This window comes from Sesamum indicum, linkage group LG12 (genome assembly GCF_026168435.1).
Source record: "Sesamum indicum cultivar Baizhima isolate 11 linkage group LG12, ASM2616843v1, whole genome shotgun sequence".
Classification (NCBI taxonomy): Eukaryota; Viridiplantae; Streptophyta; class Magnoliopsida; order Lamiales; family Pedaliaceae; genus Sesamum; species Sesamum indicum.
Window position 1 is genome coordinate 11,207,333 of NC_142668.1, and position 18,087 is coordinate 11,225,419.

Sequence of the window (18,087 nt, forward strand, 5' to 3'; positions counted from 1 at the left end):
TGATGAGTCGATCTAAGATAAATACAAAGTTTTTCTTTTATTTCGAATTTGATTAACTGGACAAGCATATTCAAGTACTTTTTGTTATGAGATTAATCATTGTCAATGCCCATGGTATTCCAGACCAATAGTAGAGAGTTCAAACTTTCTAAATTTCTGTTAATGCCTATAAAAAGCACTTTTAGGACACAATGTGACACACATACAGACAATAAATTCATAGCGATTCAAATCCAAAGGCAAGTTCAAACCCTCAAAGCCTTTATGTCATATTTCAAAGTGATTTGTAAATTTCAGTTTCACCTGCAATCAAAAAGTTAATTGGGGGCAAATATGAATTTTCATTCGACGTTTTTGCTACTATTAATAAAATTGATGAATTTTAATTGATGAATGAATCTATTTATTAGACAAAAATAAATATTATGAGTATTACATGTAATTTCACAAATCACAGAAGGCTTATATATAATTATATTAATTCTCCTATATAATTACATTAAATTTCAGGGGAGGATAATTTAATTATCCCTAATTGTTATCATCCCAAATTGCAATTTAAAACCCAAACAAAATTCCATAATTATTATAGGAATATAGAATAATAATTTAGACATGCTCTTACATCCAATTTTGCAATAGGGAGCTAGAGTTAATTGAAGGATGAATAGCAGTTTTCCTCCATGAAATTGTAAATGGGCACATTATCCTTCTATAAAATAAAATAGCAATTTATTCCTTTATGTTTTTTTTAAATAAAATAATTTACCTTCCTATTGAAGGAAGTAAATTGCTTTATTTTAGAAAATATATGGAGGTAAATTGTTGTATTTTAGAAAACACAAGGAGGTAAATTGCTGTTTTTTTCATAGGAGGGTAATTTCCTCATTTTGCAATATCACAGGGGGGTTACTCACATTTTTTCCGATTAATTTTAGGGTAAATTATATTGAGGTCGTATGAGATTTGACACAATTACATATATCTCTTATTATTTAAGAGATTATCAATACTCCCCTCAATTTTGACGTCTGTCCAACAATTGATTCATTTCGCTAGTCTTAGTTAGATTTTAATTCATATTTTATGATGAACTGACTAAAATACTCTTATATCAATGAATTATAATTTTATTTATTTATTTTTAAATTTTCCAAAACTTTTTATAGAACACAAGGGCAAGAACAAAAGTTCACATCCTCAAATTTTTATTCAATTTTTTTATTTTTTCTTTTAGCAGAAAAAAAATAGTAATAACAAAGTGCATATATTTTGAAGTCACTGTAAAAAAATTGCATAATTTCATCAAATATTATAACAAAATTTAGGAAACTTAGTTGTAATTTGCCCATAAATTAATCATTTGTCATAGACATAATAATTTGTGGTATATATTAATGAAATTGAAAATGGAAGTGAATGTGTAGGTAGGACTTCTGCCACTACTATTACCCACCACCATTTTCAAGAATTTAATTTAAATTTTAAGATTCTTTCCCGCAGCCAATCAACACGCGCCGACGCCTTAACTCTTAATTAATTATTGGCTAATTAAAAGTCAAACCCAAACCCTACCCCCCTCTCCTAGTCCAAGAACCATATGGCCCATGTTGCCCCCACATGCTGCCATACCTCCAACTCCAAACTACACTAAAATTACACCCATAAGAGAGAGAGAGAGAGAGAGAGAGAGAGAGCATCATTAAAGTTGAAGTTTCATGAAAAATTTAAAAATTATGAATTTAAATTTTATTATATATATATAGATATTTATCTCAGTTTATATGCTTAATTATAATTTATTTATTATTTTTAATTATAATATTGATGTATTTATTGAATTGATGTATTGCTCAATGATATAATCATGTTATTGCCACTTAAAGGAGGGGACGGGGGACGAGGGTTTTGCCTCAATTTTAAGTTTGATACCTGAAAGAAGGGGTTTCTTGTGATTTTACAGTGTAGGATTTCTATTATATTTTCATGTTACTCGTAATGTTATATAATGTGTAGTTTATATATATTTTTTAATTAAAAATAAATTAAATTATATTATAATTTAGAAATGGGATCGCATGTATATATATGTATGGGTGTAATGCTATTGTGTGACATGAGCGTATGATAAAAGATCATTATTGTAATTTTCACTATTAAAACAAGAAAAAGAAATAGCATTGAAATTTGCAACGGTTTTTCCCACCGAAGGAAAGTTACCTCAAAAAGCGAAGTTGAAAATCTTTCCGACGGAAACAGCATTCTGTCGGAATTTTTGCATGGGAATTCCAATGGCTTCATTTAGGTCGTTGGAAAATACATCTTGGTGACGGAAAATGAAATGCTGAATTTTCGATGAATTTACAAATTAAAAATATCATATTACTCGAGCTCAATTCATGTTTGATTTAATTAAAATTCATTTGAACTCAATTAAATTAATAATAAAATTAAATTCAAACACAATTTTTCAAATAAATTTGAACAATGATATGCATCTCCCACTCAATTTAAATAACTTAGAAGAGGAAAATAATTAACAACCCTAATCACACCTTTTCATTTGTGTTAGTTTTTCAGTTGAGAACGAGAAAATACACACTTGATTCTCTTTTCCGAATTTGTAGTTTTCATTTTATATATTGTTATGAGTACTTAAAATCTTCAATTGTAATTTTATATTTTATGTTATATTTCACTCCACTAGTTAAAGTCAATTGTATAAAATCTTAGAGTTTATATGGGTTTCAAACCCACCTGATGCGTTGAATGTTGTGCCTACTGAATAGTTGATGTATTGTTTTTACTGAATAGTAGGTGTTATTTAAATTTATTAATTAGAGTATGATTGTTGTAATGATTTTAATTAGATTTGACAGGAACAATGGTAATTAATTCAGTTTAATTAATAATAATTCATCACTTATGGGCAGACCCAAATTAGATAAATATAATATATTTGTCATATAATTAGTGTAAAGTTTAGAAAGAATGATTAATTATATAGTAATATCCCTTTTTACACTTTGTCTTTTTTTTTTATCAATTTAACATTTTAATTTTGTAAAATTCGTACATTACCATATGTATATACCCATTTTCTGATCTTTTTTTTTTTTCTGTCGCAAAACATGACATGAACTGCACATATGATATTTACACATACAAATATATGATGTTTTTTCCAATAGAAAAAACAATCGAAAAACAATCATAGATGAAAAGTACAAATTTAATAAATTTTAGATGGTAAATTAAATACAAAAAAATATATAGAGGGCAATTATGTGTAAAAACGAGTATAATTAGAATGATAAAATGCAAATTTACCATAATATTATAATTGTATGTAAATGGTTGGATCTGATAAGACAAGGTATAAATTTTCTGAAATCTAAAGCCCAAATAATAGATTGACATGGATCCTCATTGGCTCCTGACAACCAATCACTAATTCGATCATAATAATTCTGGAAAAATAATGCAAAAAAAGACAAGGGAAAATATCATTAATATATAATTTGTATGAATTTACATGTATGTATAAACTCGCTCAAACAAACAGAAATTTCACCAAAATTTTGATGTATTTTCTGATCTTCCTACATTTTTCACAAATTTTACAACAAATTCTAAACAAAATCAAGAACCTCAAACTTTGTGATTAACGTACGAATAATAATTGTGATTCGAATTTAAGCTGTACTTAGACGACTTAATCCTCGTCAAATGGCTCAGCCTCTTCCAGAAGCAACGCCGCCGCCTGGGGGATGCAACGCCCACCAGCTGGGCCTTGCTCTTACTCCGTTTCACCGCCAGCCCACGAACTTCCGGCGGCCGGTACGTCCTGATCAACGGCCACTTTATCCCGTTAAAGAACGGGTGACGTTTGATATCCGTCGCACCCGTAGTGCACCCTAGCCTCCTCCTGGGATCCTTCACCAACAATTTCTCGATCAAGTCCCTGGCCTCCGCCATCCCTGCCTCCTCTCTCTCTCCTTCCACCGCCGGAAACCTCACCTCTCTGGTGGACGCTATGTTGCGCAGGGTTGACTCTTTGCTCCCGCCCTTGAACGGCGTCGTCCCGTACAACAACTCATAAATCAAGACCCCGAACGCCCACCAGTCCACTCCGTTCCCATGACCGTTACCGCTGACTAACTCCGGCGCCAAGTATTCGTGGGTGCCGACGCATGATCTCGAGAACGCCGACGTTGGCTCGGCGACGAACTCCGTCACACGTTCTTCCCGTCGCCGGTCTCCGAAACACGAGTTGGAAAACACCTTAATCTGGGTCCGAGAATCCAGTTTCGGCGAAACATCAGAATGGAAACACAAATCAAAATCCGACAGCATAATGTGACCATCCTCGCGGATTAATATGTTCTCCGGTTTCAGATCACGGTACACAATGCCCTGAGCGTGTAAATACTCAAGAGCCAAGAGAACCTCCGCAACGAAGAACCTGACGGCCTGAATCGGCAGCCGGTTAGAGGGCTGTTTGCGGAGCAAAGCGTGGAGGTCGCCGTTAGGGCAGTAGTCCATGAGGAGGCAAGTATAGTGAGAAACCTCCAAGTGGGCGTAGAGCGTCGGGAGAAAAGGGTGGTCGAGAGAGGAGAGGATTTCCGCCTCCGTCTGAACGTGGGAGAGTTTCTTGGAAGTCAAGGAATCGCGGTCGACCACTTTGAGGGCAAAGTTGGCGTGGTCGTAGTCGCGGAGGCGACAGAGGAAAACACGGCCGAGGTTTCCGGATCCGACGAGACGGAGGAGCTTGAGGTGGCGGAGGTGGAGAGAGCCGTCGGAAGACAAAGTGGTGGCAGCATGAATGGCAGCCCAGTTGGGGTTGTCATGGCGGCGGTGTGGGCGGGGGTGGCAATTAGGAACGGCAGTGGAAGGGGTAGTAGTAGTGGAGGCGGCGGAGAGGCGGGACTCATTGAAGCTGAGGGTGAGGCTGCTGCGGGCCAAGCTGCTGCGGGCGGAGAGAGAGCGGTCGGTGGTGGCGACGGAGGTGAAGCTGAGGTCTAGGTCGGAGTCAGCTAAGTAGTAAACAGAGTCTTCTTGCTCCATCTTCGTAGGCTGTGAGGTGGTTGTGCTCAAGAATCAGACTGCCACTCTCTCTATCTCACATATATATAGAGAGAGAGAGAGAGAGAGGATGGGGGGACATATAATTAATGTTAATAACGTGTTTGGTTGAGGAGACTGTGTGTGTATGAGGGTGAGATTAAAAAAAGCTAAGGGGTTAATGAAGTTGACTAAGGTTTTAATTAAAGAAGTGAAATTGCAAGCTGTGAGTGGTAATAAAAACTCATCCAACCGCCTCAGAAGTAACCCTTTGCCTAACCTTCCAACCTCTTTCATATTGTCTCCACTACCCAAAAATCAAGATTTTTTTATTTTCTTTTAAAACAAAGAAAATCTAAAACAAATTAAAATAGATAAAGTAAATAATTAATAGAATGTATTAATCCACAAAATACTCTACACATTCTGAAATGTACAAAATTATAATTTATAATTTAAAAATATATTTTGATCAATTTGCTACAGAAATTAGATGAATACCTAATAGAGGAGGATAACGGAGTGAACTCGATGAATTTTGATTAATAAAATAAATTTTAAAATACTAATATAATTTTTTAAATTAAAAAAAATTGACGTGCGATTACTTAAATTCCAAAGAGAAAGTCAAATTATCCGTATTAAATATTACAATAAACGGCGAAACGTTGAAGAATAAACAAGAAAAAAAAGGGGGAGTAGGGTGACTTAAATGTGAGGAAAGGGGGGGTGCATGGAAGTTGGAATGCATGGGGTGTGGTAGGAGTGGTCGGCAAGAGCAGCAATTGAAGATATCGGATTTCGAGAGCTTTGTCTGTGACACTGTCTGTCTGTGCCTGTGCCTGTCACTGTGTAATGCTTCCACACTGTTATTGGTTGACTTCTATACACTACCATTCTTACAATTCATTGTTTAATTATTACGACGCAGTGAAGCATCTGCACATCATTATTCTCACCAAAAATACACTCTTTATCCGATAAAAATTCTTAATTCTATTAAATTTGATCGAATTAAATTAATTATATAATAAATTAAATTCGTGCTAAAATTCCTCCAATATCCGCCTCTGCTTTACCTTTATTCATTACCCTGGACTTTGATTTTCCTTTTTGTTTTCTTTTATTAGACGCGCGTCCTTTGGATAAAATTTTATATCTAGTCAAATATTTTATATCAATTACAAAAATAGAGTTTGAGTGATTTATAAATTTCAAAATCTTCTATTTTCAAGGGACAATCACAATTTCCTTTCTTAAGATTTGATGTAATTACTCGTGGATCTTTTATGATTTAAAAAATTATATTTTATACTCCTAAAATTTGCGTCCGTTTAACAAAATAAGTTTCTCCGTTAGCGAAAGTTTATTGAATTTATTGATATTAACAGAAAAAAACTAAATAAAAATTGATATATACCCTTGAATTAACTTATTACGAATTAAATAAATTTTTTCTGATTATGACTACCCTTATCATGGTGAAAATATACCTCCTCACATACATTAACATGTGCAGATGTATAAGTATGATTTAATCATAAAAAAAATTATTTTATGTGCACTAAGTCAGTAACAAGTCAATAGGGGATAAACATGATCTGTATCTTATTTATTTGTTAATGTTAGCAAATTCGATGAATTTTGTCTAGTGGAGAAACTTATTTATTAGACGGAAGCAAACACAAGGGGTAATAAATGTAATTTTTCAAACTACAGAAAGGTCTATACGCAATTACACCAAACGTCAAGAAAGAGAGTATAATTATCCCTTTTCTTAATGAGGTGTTTTCTTAGAACACATAAAATTCATACAAAATTAGAATAAATATTTGTCGGGCAACAGACACCAGCCACATCAAATCTCTTTCGATAAGTATAACTTTAGATTTTAAATCTTATACCTTAAAATCTCATCTCGGACTAACAAATTATTAATCTTAGACTTTGATTCACTCGCTTCCTTTTTTATCACTCGATCTAAAGCTAAATAACTTATACATGTACATACCCATACATCAGCCATTAAGGTGTCTTTTTTTTTTTGGGACAAAAATTTGAATTATTACAACTTTGCTTGTAATAGCATATTAGGATAAACTTCAAAAAACAATAAAATTTTAATTAAAAAAAATAGCAGTCGTGGCATACTCAATATCGGTGCAACAAAAAAACAAAAATTTACTCGGTAAATATATAAATATAATAGTAATCAGATACAATAAGTAGAAATTTTAGTTATCATATATTATGATTTTCACGTAAAATTGAATATGATAGATATCATAAATTTCATGCAATGTATTTACAATCAATAATGTGATTCAATGGAAATATGAAAGAAAAAAATTGACATATTGATAAATTTATTCTTTTATATAAGAGTAATTTAATAATTCATATATATAAAATAGACATTAAGATATATAATTACTTTGCACATTAATAGTATGATATATATATATATATATATAAATACTTGTAAGTTATTATTTTTCAACACAAACAAATGTAGGAAGAAACTTTAGTGCATTTCTCTTATAAAAGATATATAATTTATTTTGATGAGTTAACAATTTATGAATGTAATAACAATTGGAAAGAACATGAAATGGAGATGCATAATATAAAGTCATGTGCTCTATTATTGAGCATTTAATGCCAATTTGACCAAACATGATATTTTTATTAATTCAGAAAAGTTGTATTTATTTCAGTGTGAATATTCATTTTTTCTTTATCAAGACTGTACTCAATCCTTTGATCTAAGTTACTAAGTTGGGTTATTTACATTTAGAACCTTTTTGTAAAATGTAAAATGATATTACTGATATTAAAAATTTACCTCTTACAAATATAAAAATATTATTAGGAAAATATTTAATTAGGGGTAAAGTCGAAAATTTGTGTTAATTTTTTATGGGTACAATATTTTTCATTCAAACCTTAATGGAAAGAGGTCAGTTGCAAATAGAGAATTTTGAAGGAAGTATAAATGTAAATTTTAAACTTTTTAGGAAAAAGTGTAATTTTGTGTTTTTAAGAGGGTCGAAGTATAATTAGCCCTATTAAGTATAATACATTCAATTGGAATAATACTATTTTACACCGACCAGATTTAAAACTCAGTTATTATATGGTATGTATTTACATGTGATAAAGAAAAACTAGTTTTTGTGCAAAAATATTGACTCTTGGAGCTGAAATTCGAAAGTGAAGTATCACGATTTTTAATGTTGTTTGATTTGTTTTGTTAATTGGAGGCGTGGCACTGCTCCTCGTTTTGGAACAAGGCTCTCCTCCACGGGCTGATCCAAACTGAAGACATTGTCAAGTTGGGAGTTAGGCTGAGGTGGCACATCTGTTAAAGATAAAACAGGTGCACTTAGATGAATTCAACGCGAACAAAAAATCTTATGTGGAACAGAAGGGGTAAATACTCGTTTAATTTTGACTTCTAGTATGAATACGAATCGTGAAAGCATGATTTATCGATCATTTAAACCTTAAAAATTTGAAGTTACATACGTTAGAAAAGTTACAAGGATAACTAGCTTGGGGTAGCCAAGCGTTCGAAATCATGAACTTAAATTTTATCAGATACGTAGATATTTATTTTACTTTAAGTTAGTATTTATCATTGTAATTTATTTAATAACTTTTAGTCATTGATGTCATTATAAAAAATTTAATTATTTCCTATACTATATATTAATTTCTAAAATTTAATAATTATAATAAATTAATACTATCTACCACGATCAAATAAAATTAAACATACATTTTCAAAATAAACGAAAAAAAAAACAAGATACTACTAAAAAAAATAGACTATATACCCACCTTCATAGAACTCGAATCCACAATCAGTAGTCGTAAAATAAATATGAATAAACTAGTCAAATATAGATTAATAACACATATATAATGACTATAGAATAGATATACACCTATCACTGTTTTATATGTGGTCAAATTTTATGTATAATTCTTATTACTAATAAAGTAATATTTATACTGTAATAAAATTAAATTTAGTGTCATTTAATATATATTTTTAGGAACAGAACGTTGTCACTTGACATTCTGACAATAATAATATTATACTTTATTATAGTGAAATAAATCTCCAAAATTTAGACATAATTTCAAAACTCTTAAGGAGGCTACTTAATTATACTTATTTATTATTTATTTTTTTGTTAATTCATTATAAACATGTCATCATCTTAATTACTTATAATTAATTACTAATATCATATACTTGCAAATAATTAATAATTATTAGAGCAACAATAAGTTATAATTAGAAGTTTCTTGGTTGGTATTCAGAATTAATTAGGCACGGTGGGTCCCATAATGAATTAAGGGGGGATGGGTCCCACGTAACCGCCATGTTAAGTTACTGTGGGTCCACGTGGGAAGTTGGAGGATGCTGCCAGCCACGTGGTGAACATCGGCCCTACGATGCCGCTGCCCTCACCCGATCTCAAGTGAATTTTAGCTCATAAAAATATCAGTAAATTATTATTTTTTTATTGTTATTATAATAAAGATTAATAATAATGGGAAATAATAAATAAAAAAGGGGGTTTGGGATCAGAAATAATTCAGCAATAATGCATACACCAGTCGAGTTAATGCTTAATAATTCATGCATTAAAATAATATTAAAAATATCAGTAATTATTAGAGTGCATGCCGTTGTCACGTGATTATGCCCTCAAGTTCCCCCCCCCCCCCCCCTAAAATTAATTTTTGGCATATGCTTCGGGTCATATTCTTTTTTCCCATGTGGATTTGGAAGTTGTATTTCTTTCTTTCTTTCTTTTTTTTCAAAAAAATAACATTTCAAAAATAATGTGACTTGCAACACGACCGGTATCTTATTGCATGAGGTATTATTCGCGCTGGCTTCATACTCATAGTTTTATTTTGAAAATGCGACCTCACGTTAGAGAGAGGAGACCTCGAGGCTCATAAACCGTTCATGCTCCTAGTTTGCAATATCTGCCTACATCATTAAATCTCGGAATGAAAATTTGAATCGAGCACATTGCCTCAGTCCCACAGACAATGTTAAATAATATCACTTACAATTTGATGAGTGTCCTATTGCATGAGGTATTGTTCGCTCTAATTTTATGTATATGAACCTCACAATTTTATCTAAAAAAAAAACTTTACACTAAAGAGATAACATCATAAAACTTATAAACTCTCGATTTCTTTGTTTGCGACCAATATATAATACTCATCTACACTTAAATTCATTGTCGACCGTCGGTACTGAGAGGGGTATGGGTGATTTGGAAACTGATTTCTAGTCATAAATTTGTCGACAGAGTTAAAAGCTTGAGAAGTTACCTTCTAGCTGAGTTTGCATGATGGATTGGAACTCAACTCATCATCATCATCATCATCATAATAATAACAATAATAATAATAATAATAAAAATTTTACGAAGATATTGGTAATCATCAAGCTTATGAAGATCTTAAACATATATATTATGTTGTTCTTATTATTTCTTAAAAAAGTTAAAAGATGTTGATATCTTATTTTAAGATATTATTTTATTCTAATTTCATATGGGTCTTATGATTTTATCCTAAAAAAATACCGATTAAAGAGAAAAGATCTTGAGACTTATAAGTCACTCAAATTCCTCATTTGCAACCAGTATAAGACACTTGCCTATATCATTACCCAAGTGTCCTCTAAGCCTCCTTACCTATGCAAAGTAAAGTGCCGTGAGACTCACATCCAAATGTGTTGCCACAATGTTATTAGATTCAATTCTCACAAATAATTGTTATTGATTGTCGGAAAATTCTAATACAAATCGAGTTTGTTAGAACTTGAATTAACTATATGGCAAGTGTAATACATTTGGGTTCCGTTTGGTTCGCATGATTAGGCATGATAAGATTACATATCATGCATAATCACACGGTTGGTTGGCTTATTAGAGCTCGGTATTAATATAAGGCCCAGTCTTATTTATAAGGATTTACGGGATAATGGATCCCATCTCTTAGATGGGATACGCAATCCTATAAATTATAATAAACTTGTATTAAATTTTTTTTTTCCTCATTTCTCCTTCCACTCTCCGTACTCTCACTCTCTCTATCCGTCTTCACTTCTCTATCCTCTTACTCCCTTTTTCTTTCCATCTATTTCTTCTCCCACGAATAATACGAGATGAATCTTTTGAAACAACCCTCAGAGTTTTTCTTTTTTCTAAATAATTAAAAAAGTTATATTTTAAATTATAATAATTAGATAATAATAATATAATAAAAAATATTACATTATTTTTTGGGGACTTTTCTAAAATATTTGAGTTTTGATCAGTTGTCAAATTGAATGTGTATTTAGAACTTCTGTTTTTTTATGAATATAGTAACAAAAAAGAAATATTGATTCACAAATTAATTCTATTTCAATAAATAATTTAGAGTTTTTTTTTTAATTTTTTTGTAATCATTCATAAATTACAATATAAAAATAAAAATAATTTAGAAAACGATACCCGTAATAGTCTTTTTACATTTAGTCATACTTTACAATCCCTTCAACCAAGTACTATATTATATTATCACATGAGATATCACACGTATAATACCTCAAATCAAATAATATATAATGGAAGGTGAGATTAATTATCATCAATATTTCATCCCACCTAATTCTATCATATGAACCAAACGAGCTCTTACTTTAAAAAAAATGATCAATATAACAATTGTATCACACTTACTCTTTATTTGATTTGATTCGACCAAAATCTGATTGGCATTACTACTGTTTCATTCCAAGACATCCCCAATGAGGACACAAGTCCTAATCGTAGAGAATCATGTTGATGCATGTAGATGTAGGTCCTAATTGATTAGGGCAAATGTATCAGCATGCCACCAATACATAATACATACGCGCATTTAATCTTCAACATACCACAATGTCTGTCTCTGGCTTAGCACTGAAAGACATATGTGCGTGGTGTTATAGGGAGTAATTTTTTTTTTTTCTCATATCTCAGATTTTTTTTCAATTTAGTTATGATTTTATTTAATTATATTTCATAAGTTGATTTTTTTTTAAAAAATTTTAGTCCTCACATAAATTATTTTGCCCAATAATTAATAAAAAAAATGTATGAAAAGTCTCGTGAAACTACTAATAACTTCGTTAATTGTTGGACAAAAAGTGCATGTAAATACTAAAATTGAGAAAAATTTCAATTTATAAGATGCAATGTGATAAAATCATAACAAATGGTATTCAATTGAAAATGACCGTAACATATGGGACTAAAAACACGATTTTTCCTGTTATATATTTGTTCAAATGGGTGTCATGGAAAAAATATTGTGATACATAAATTTATTTTTCTAGTACTTATTTTTATGTATTATTTATGAGAAATTTTTATTTAAATCATAGTCGACTAAACTCAAATTAATTATATCGTAAATGTATGGTACTTTTTTATGTGACTAAATATATAATTTGAAAAGAAATATTATCAAATCCAAACGGGACAAGTATAATAATATTTTTGCAATATAATCCCTCTCTTTAATTATTTTTCCTATATACCACCAAGTATAGTGGTCTAGTGGTTAGGAGTTGAATATTGTTACACTGATTTGATGTCAGAATTACATAAGTCTTCGTTCAAATCTTAAGTCATAAATCTCTTTTTAATTCACCTGTGCTCATAAAAATTGTAAGAATAACACTATTAAAGTCATGGTTATAACTCTTCAATATTTAAGTCATTAAAATATAATAAAAATGATTAAATTGTACAATTAATTCATAGAATATACACATATTTTAAGAAAAAATATAATTTTAATTCTGTAAATATACGGTAGCAATGACAAGCATGGAACAGTAGTTGAAATGACGGGAGCACACTAGAATTGGAGTATAGCTAGAAGTGTAAAGATGTGTATATGTGAAATTGTGCATGAACCAGCTGGTTATGATCATTTGGAGGTGTTAGACTGTCTTTAGCCCTAATTCCAAATTAAAAGATATGTGGGGAAAGAACACATGAAAGGCCGTGATTTGAAACCTTTAATTTGAACGTCAAATGCATGCACAATTATGATGGAATAGGGAACTGATTTAGGAAAATTTAATCCCACCCTCTCCAGATGCATTGTACCTTTTTAAATTCTTTTATTTGGATTTATGCCGACCTTTTTAAAATGAAAGCTTTACGTTGTGTTTGGATCGCTAAATTTAAAAAACTAATAATGAAATATTTAGATTTGATTATAATAATATCATGTCTGTATTAGTTAATTTTACCAATAAAAGACCTTATTATGCCAAACATCCTAACATCTTATAACTTTTAACATTTTATTTTATCCAAATACTTTAGGAGCTTATTTTTAAAATAAGATCCAACATCTTATAACTTTCTAAAATATTTTATAAAATATCTTATAAGATATAGGAGCTTATAAAATATTTAAAAAAAAACCTTAACCAAACGCCGCTCTAAGTCACTACTTTGAGTAAGAGAGTGTTTAAGAAACACTATAAAAAAAGTTAATTTTTTTCCCATATTATCAATAACTAGCAAAGCATTTGCCAAGGGCTTTAGCTACTGTTAATATTTTGGCCTCACTTACAAACAATAGCTAACGACTTTTAGACAGCTACAGTTAATTTGTATTCAATCGTCAGTTGTGGCCGCCACATTTTTCAAAAATTTTAACTATAGTTAATATTTTGTTCTCACTTGTAAACAACGGTTAACGATGGTTGGGCAACTACGATTCATTTGTATTCCTTATGATCTTTTTTTTTTTTTAATTATGATAATTAATCATAATGAGAAGTCATATTTCTTCAAAAGTGAAATAAAAGTTTATTTTAAAATGGTTTTGTAAAGAAAATAAGATTTTTTATTCTGGGATATATAGATGGGGTATTATATTATAGAAACTCCAATAAGTTATCTTAAATACTCTTACCATTAATTAATCTTGCAAATTGTACCTCTGCTTCACATTGTCACATGCATCAATGATCAACCCACTTTTATTAGGCATATGAACTCCTAATCATTACTTAGATCCCAACACCCCCACCCCCAACCCTCCAAAGAAAAAGAGGCTAGCTATAATAATTAATTATATGCATGAAATAAAGACAACAGAAGAAAGAAAATGGCATGTTGATAGAATCAAGAACTCTAATTTAATAAGTGCAACTAGAAAAGATGCTCATTTTAATGTACACAAAAATGTGTAGATAACACAGTTGGCTATGGCTCCTATTTGTCTGCTGACCCACAGAATTGGGCACACCAACAAGCCATGATTGACCAGAACTGCTTCTAAAGTTTCATCTCATCTACATCTGATTTTGAACACATCTCAAGATTTATAATTGATGATAAGGTGTAGTTTTGATTCACTTTGCATTTTGTTGGGATTGTGTTGTGCTGAGCATTGAATCCATAACTTAGATAGTAATTGGGATTCAAATTGAGTATTTTACAACAACCACGACTTTTATAATTATGTCTTTATATATTATTTACAAAAAAAGAAAAACCCGAGAATCATAATTGATAACGAGGAGCAATTCTCGTCCACTTTTGTGCATTTTATTGCGATTGTGCTGATGAGAATTTACTCTTTTAATAACAGTTATGGCTCAAATTGAATATTTTACAATAGTACGAGACTTTTTATAAACACGCTCTTATATTTAAATTTACAAGAGAAGAAAAAACAAGAATCAAATACGTGCTGTAGACCTTTTAATTTAATGCTTCTAACTAAATTCATCCATTAATTGTTCAATTATTCATAAGAGAAACCCTTTATCACTCTGATAAAGAGGAGCAAATATTTAAAAAGAAAATAAAAATAAAAATCCCTTTGGCCATTGATGGAGACAGAGACTCAGCCAGTTTAGAATATGATAATGAGTAGTAGAAAGAATGGAGAAGGACGAGTTGTTGTAGGTTCAAATTTCATCAATATTCGAATATTTATTTGTTTTTATAGTAATTTATGATATAATTTAATTTAATTTGGAGATGTTGGTACTGTTTAATTATTTTTTATATCTTGATGTAATAGAGAATTATGTGATTAATTAATTTCCTAAAGAGAATAAATAGAAAAATATATAAGGAAATTGAGAAGGTAGCTGGATGATGAGTTGTGGTACTATGAATCTGCATTTTGAGAAAACCAAAAGACAAAAACATGAAAATTATCTCAAATTCTTGGTAGGATTACCTACCAATATAGTTGCTTGATTTACGCATAATTTATACCATTCAGACAACATAAATTGAACAGCTTATGTAACAATCCCTGACTGTTAATTGGAACAATATGGGGCACTTATAACTTGTAACTAGCTAGAAAAGGAATAAATTTATTTCTGAGACAAATTTTTAGTCCAACTGATAAATATATTAATTCGGTCAATAAATTCATATTATGATAAATTGATAAATAAATTTAAAAATGAGATACACAAATACCCATTATAAAAAAAACTCATATTAAGTGAGAAAAATATATATTACTACAAGAAATAATGTCATTAGCAACAACACAATGCGTATTCCTTGCAAAAATAGTGGAATTCATTGCTAAGTTACGTTTAGCGATGAATTTAGTAAGAAATATATTTACTTGATAATTGATTATCTCATTGCTGATTTTTAGTATTAAATCAATTTATTGTTGATTTTACGAACGAAAATATTTGTTAGTAAAAATTTTGGTGGGAACTTTTCATAATTTTTGTCAATGCCAGCTGCGAAATTTTACAACATTAAAACTTCTTTCTAATTGTAGCAAGAAAATATTTCGTTTTTTCTGTTAATTTTAAAATCACAAGAATTTAAAATTTTCATCTCTTGCTATTATTAATTATCAATAAATTTACTCTCCTTTCTAATTTCCAAAGCTATTGGCATAACTTCGTGTAGTGTATCCACATGTTTGGCACGACTTGAATCACAACCTCGAATTTTTCATAAAATCTCAACCTGAACTTTTAAGCTACTTTCCTTTTTTTTTTTTTCGTCCTCACATTTTCTTCAGGAGGACTGGATCAATACAATCATGGTCTGGAAGGAGTTTTTTTAGATGTTATTTTAATATCGAATACTTAAATGATTGACACATACTCTACTTTTTAAAAATGAGAGATAGTGACAATAATCCATACATTCAATACATAAACAGCTACCGACATTCAGATTTGAAGTTGACTCGGCTAAATATGAACTAATTATATAGCAAGTGTAATATACTTGTCTTGTAATTGGTGTATAGTTCAAGTAAAGCGACCAATCACATAATAAGCATATCACATTTATTATATAATTAATTTAATTTGATCAAATTGGAACAAAAATTTTCCTAAGCAACATTGAATTTAGCATGCATGGATGCGAATATTGCCTGCGAGTACGAAGACAAAAGTGGTGGTTGGTAATGTCTTAATCATCATATATATTATTAACGGCGCAGCCCTCTAAATTGGCATTTATGTTGAATTTGTAACATTCGTTTGATGAGTTTTATCATATAATATTTTGACGAAATCAATAATTATATACCAAACATTGTCTTTAAATAATTTTATCATATGATTTTGATTTATTTACATATATATATATAGCAACTGCTCCAAAAAAAAAAAAGAACATTGAAATGTCAGGCCTTTATATGGATGGAGGAATTGGAAGTCAATTGTGAACATAATTGTTTCATTATTGCTTTCGCATTTAGCTATCAGTCTGTTATGACGTACAACCATGTGGACCTAGTGTAGTGCCCAGTTTGCTCCTGCTGGGCAGCTGACTCATCCAATCTTGCCTATGAGGACAATGTTCTCTCTGTCCATTGGTACCCGGTCTAAGCTGATGTGTCCATTAGGTTGGCAGCTGACTCACGACAAAGATGTTGACTTGTACGCCAATATGTCCAACTGAGCGCATGACACTTCGTGGCAAATCACTTGACGGACAACCGTGGCTGCAGACTCACCATTGTGATCCAGAGTTTCGTCAATGTGTTTGAGATTGTGGTAAATGAAATGGCAGACATTGTGGCACGATGATGTGTTCTCTTTAGTTCATGACTCATCTCCAGTCTTCTTCATTGTAGATGACCTAATAGATATCTTGCAGTCTAACCTAACAAACTCTGTTGTGTCAGAGGCGTGTTCGCTGACGTGGTGCTGACTTATCAGCTTAATTATCCAACAATCAGTGGCATGCTTTCTACGTGCAAAATTACCTAGTAGGACAGCATGGCTACTATTGCTCAATCAACTAATCCTGCAAAGCCCACATGGCACATGACTCGTCATATCTCTCTCCTATGTGGTAGATTACCTAACCAACAACGTGGAGGATGACTACCCGTCGTGTTAATATCGTGCGTCTAAGTCTCATGTCTCATCACCTCTCTCCTATGTGGTAAATTGGTTGGGAAATAGCGTGATGATTGACTCATTATAACTGTTATGAATGTGAACGACGTGCACTTCTATGTGGTAAGTCACCTGTCAGGCGTCATTGCAACTCGCTCACCAAAACCGTCCTGCGTGCCAATGAGGTGTCCTCCTATTTGAGAAGTCACGCTGCTGGTTCATCAACAAATCTTGTCTCGCAACTTGGTTCATGAGTCATTACGTCTCCGCCTATGTTGTAGATAACTTTGTAGACAACGTGGCGTGTGATTCATCAAAAACGTCGTGCGTTTCATTGATGTGTCCTCCTTTGTGGTAAATAATCTGACAAATAGTGTGGCGTATGACTCATCATGTCCTTCTTGCATGTCGGCTATCTGAACTCCTATGTTGTAGCTGACCTATTACAATCACGTGGTTGTTGACTCATCAGACATCATGCATGTCAGTGATGTGTGCTCCAACTTTGCTGACGACTCATCGTCTCTCTCCTAAGTGTTACATGATTAGTGACGTGTTTGCCGATTCACACAACTCAT

The 18,087-nt window shown here is 31.5% G+C and overlaps 1 protein-coding gene across 1 annotated transcript; it reads right to left on the reverse strand.

Annotated features, from left to right (window-relative positions):
• Positions 1 to 3,482: 3,482 nt before the first annotated feature.
• LOC105165497 (serine/threonine-protein kinase WAG1) lies at positions 3,483 to 5,146 on the reverse strand. The gene has a single exon (XM_011084525.3). It carries the CDS (start codon positions 5,065 to 5,067, stop codon positions 3,652 to 3,654), a length of 1,416 nt encoding a protein of 471 aa, XP_011082827.2. The 5' UTR covers positions 5,068 to 5,146; the 3' UTR covers positions 3,483 to 3,651.
• Positions 5,147 to 18,087: the final 12,941 nt, after the last annotated feature.

Excerpts from the sequence above, each read along its gene's own strand:
- LOC105165497 (XM_011084525.3), bottom strand. The coding sequence starts at position 5,067 with ATGGAGCAAGAAGACTCTGTTTACTACTTAGCTGACTCCGACCTAGAC.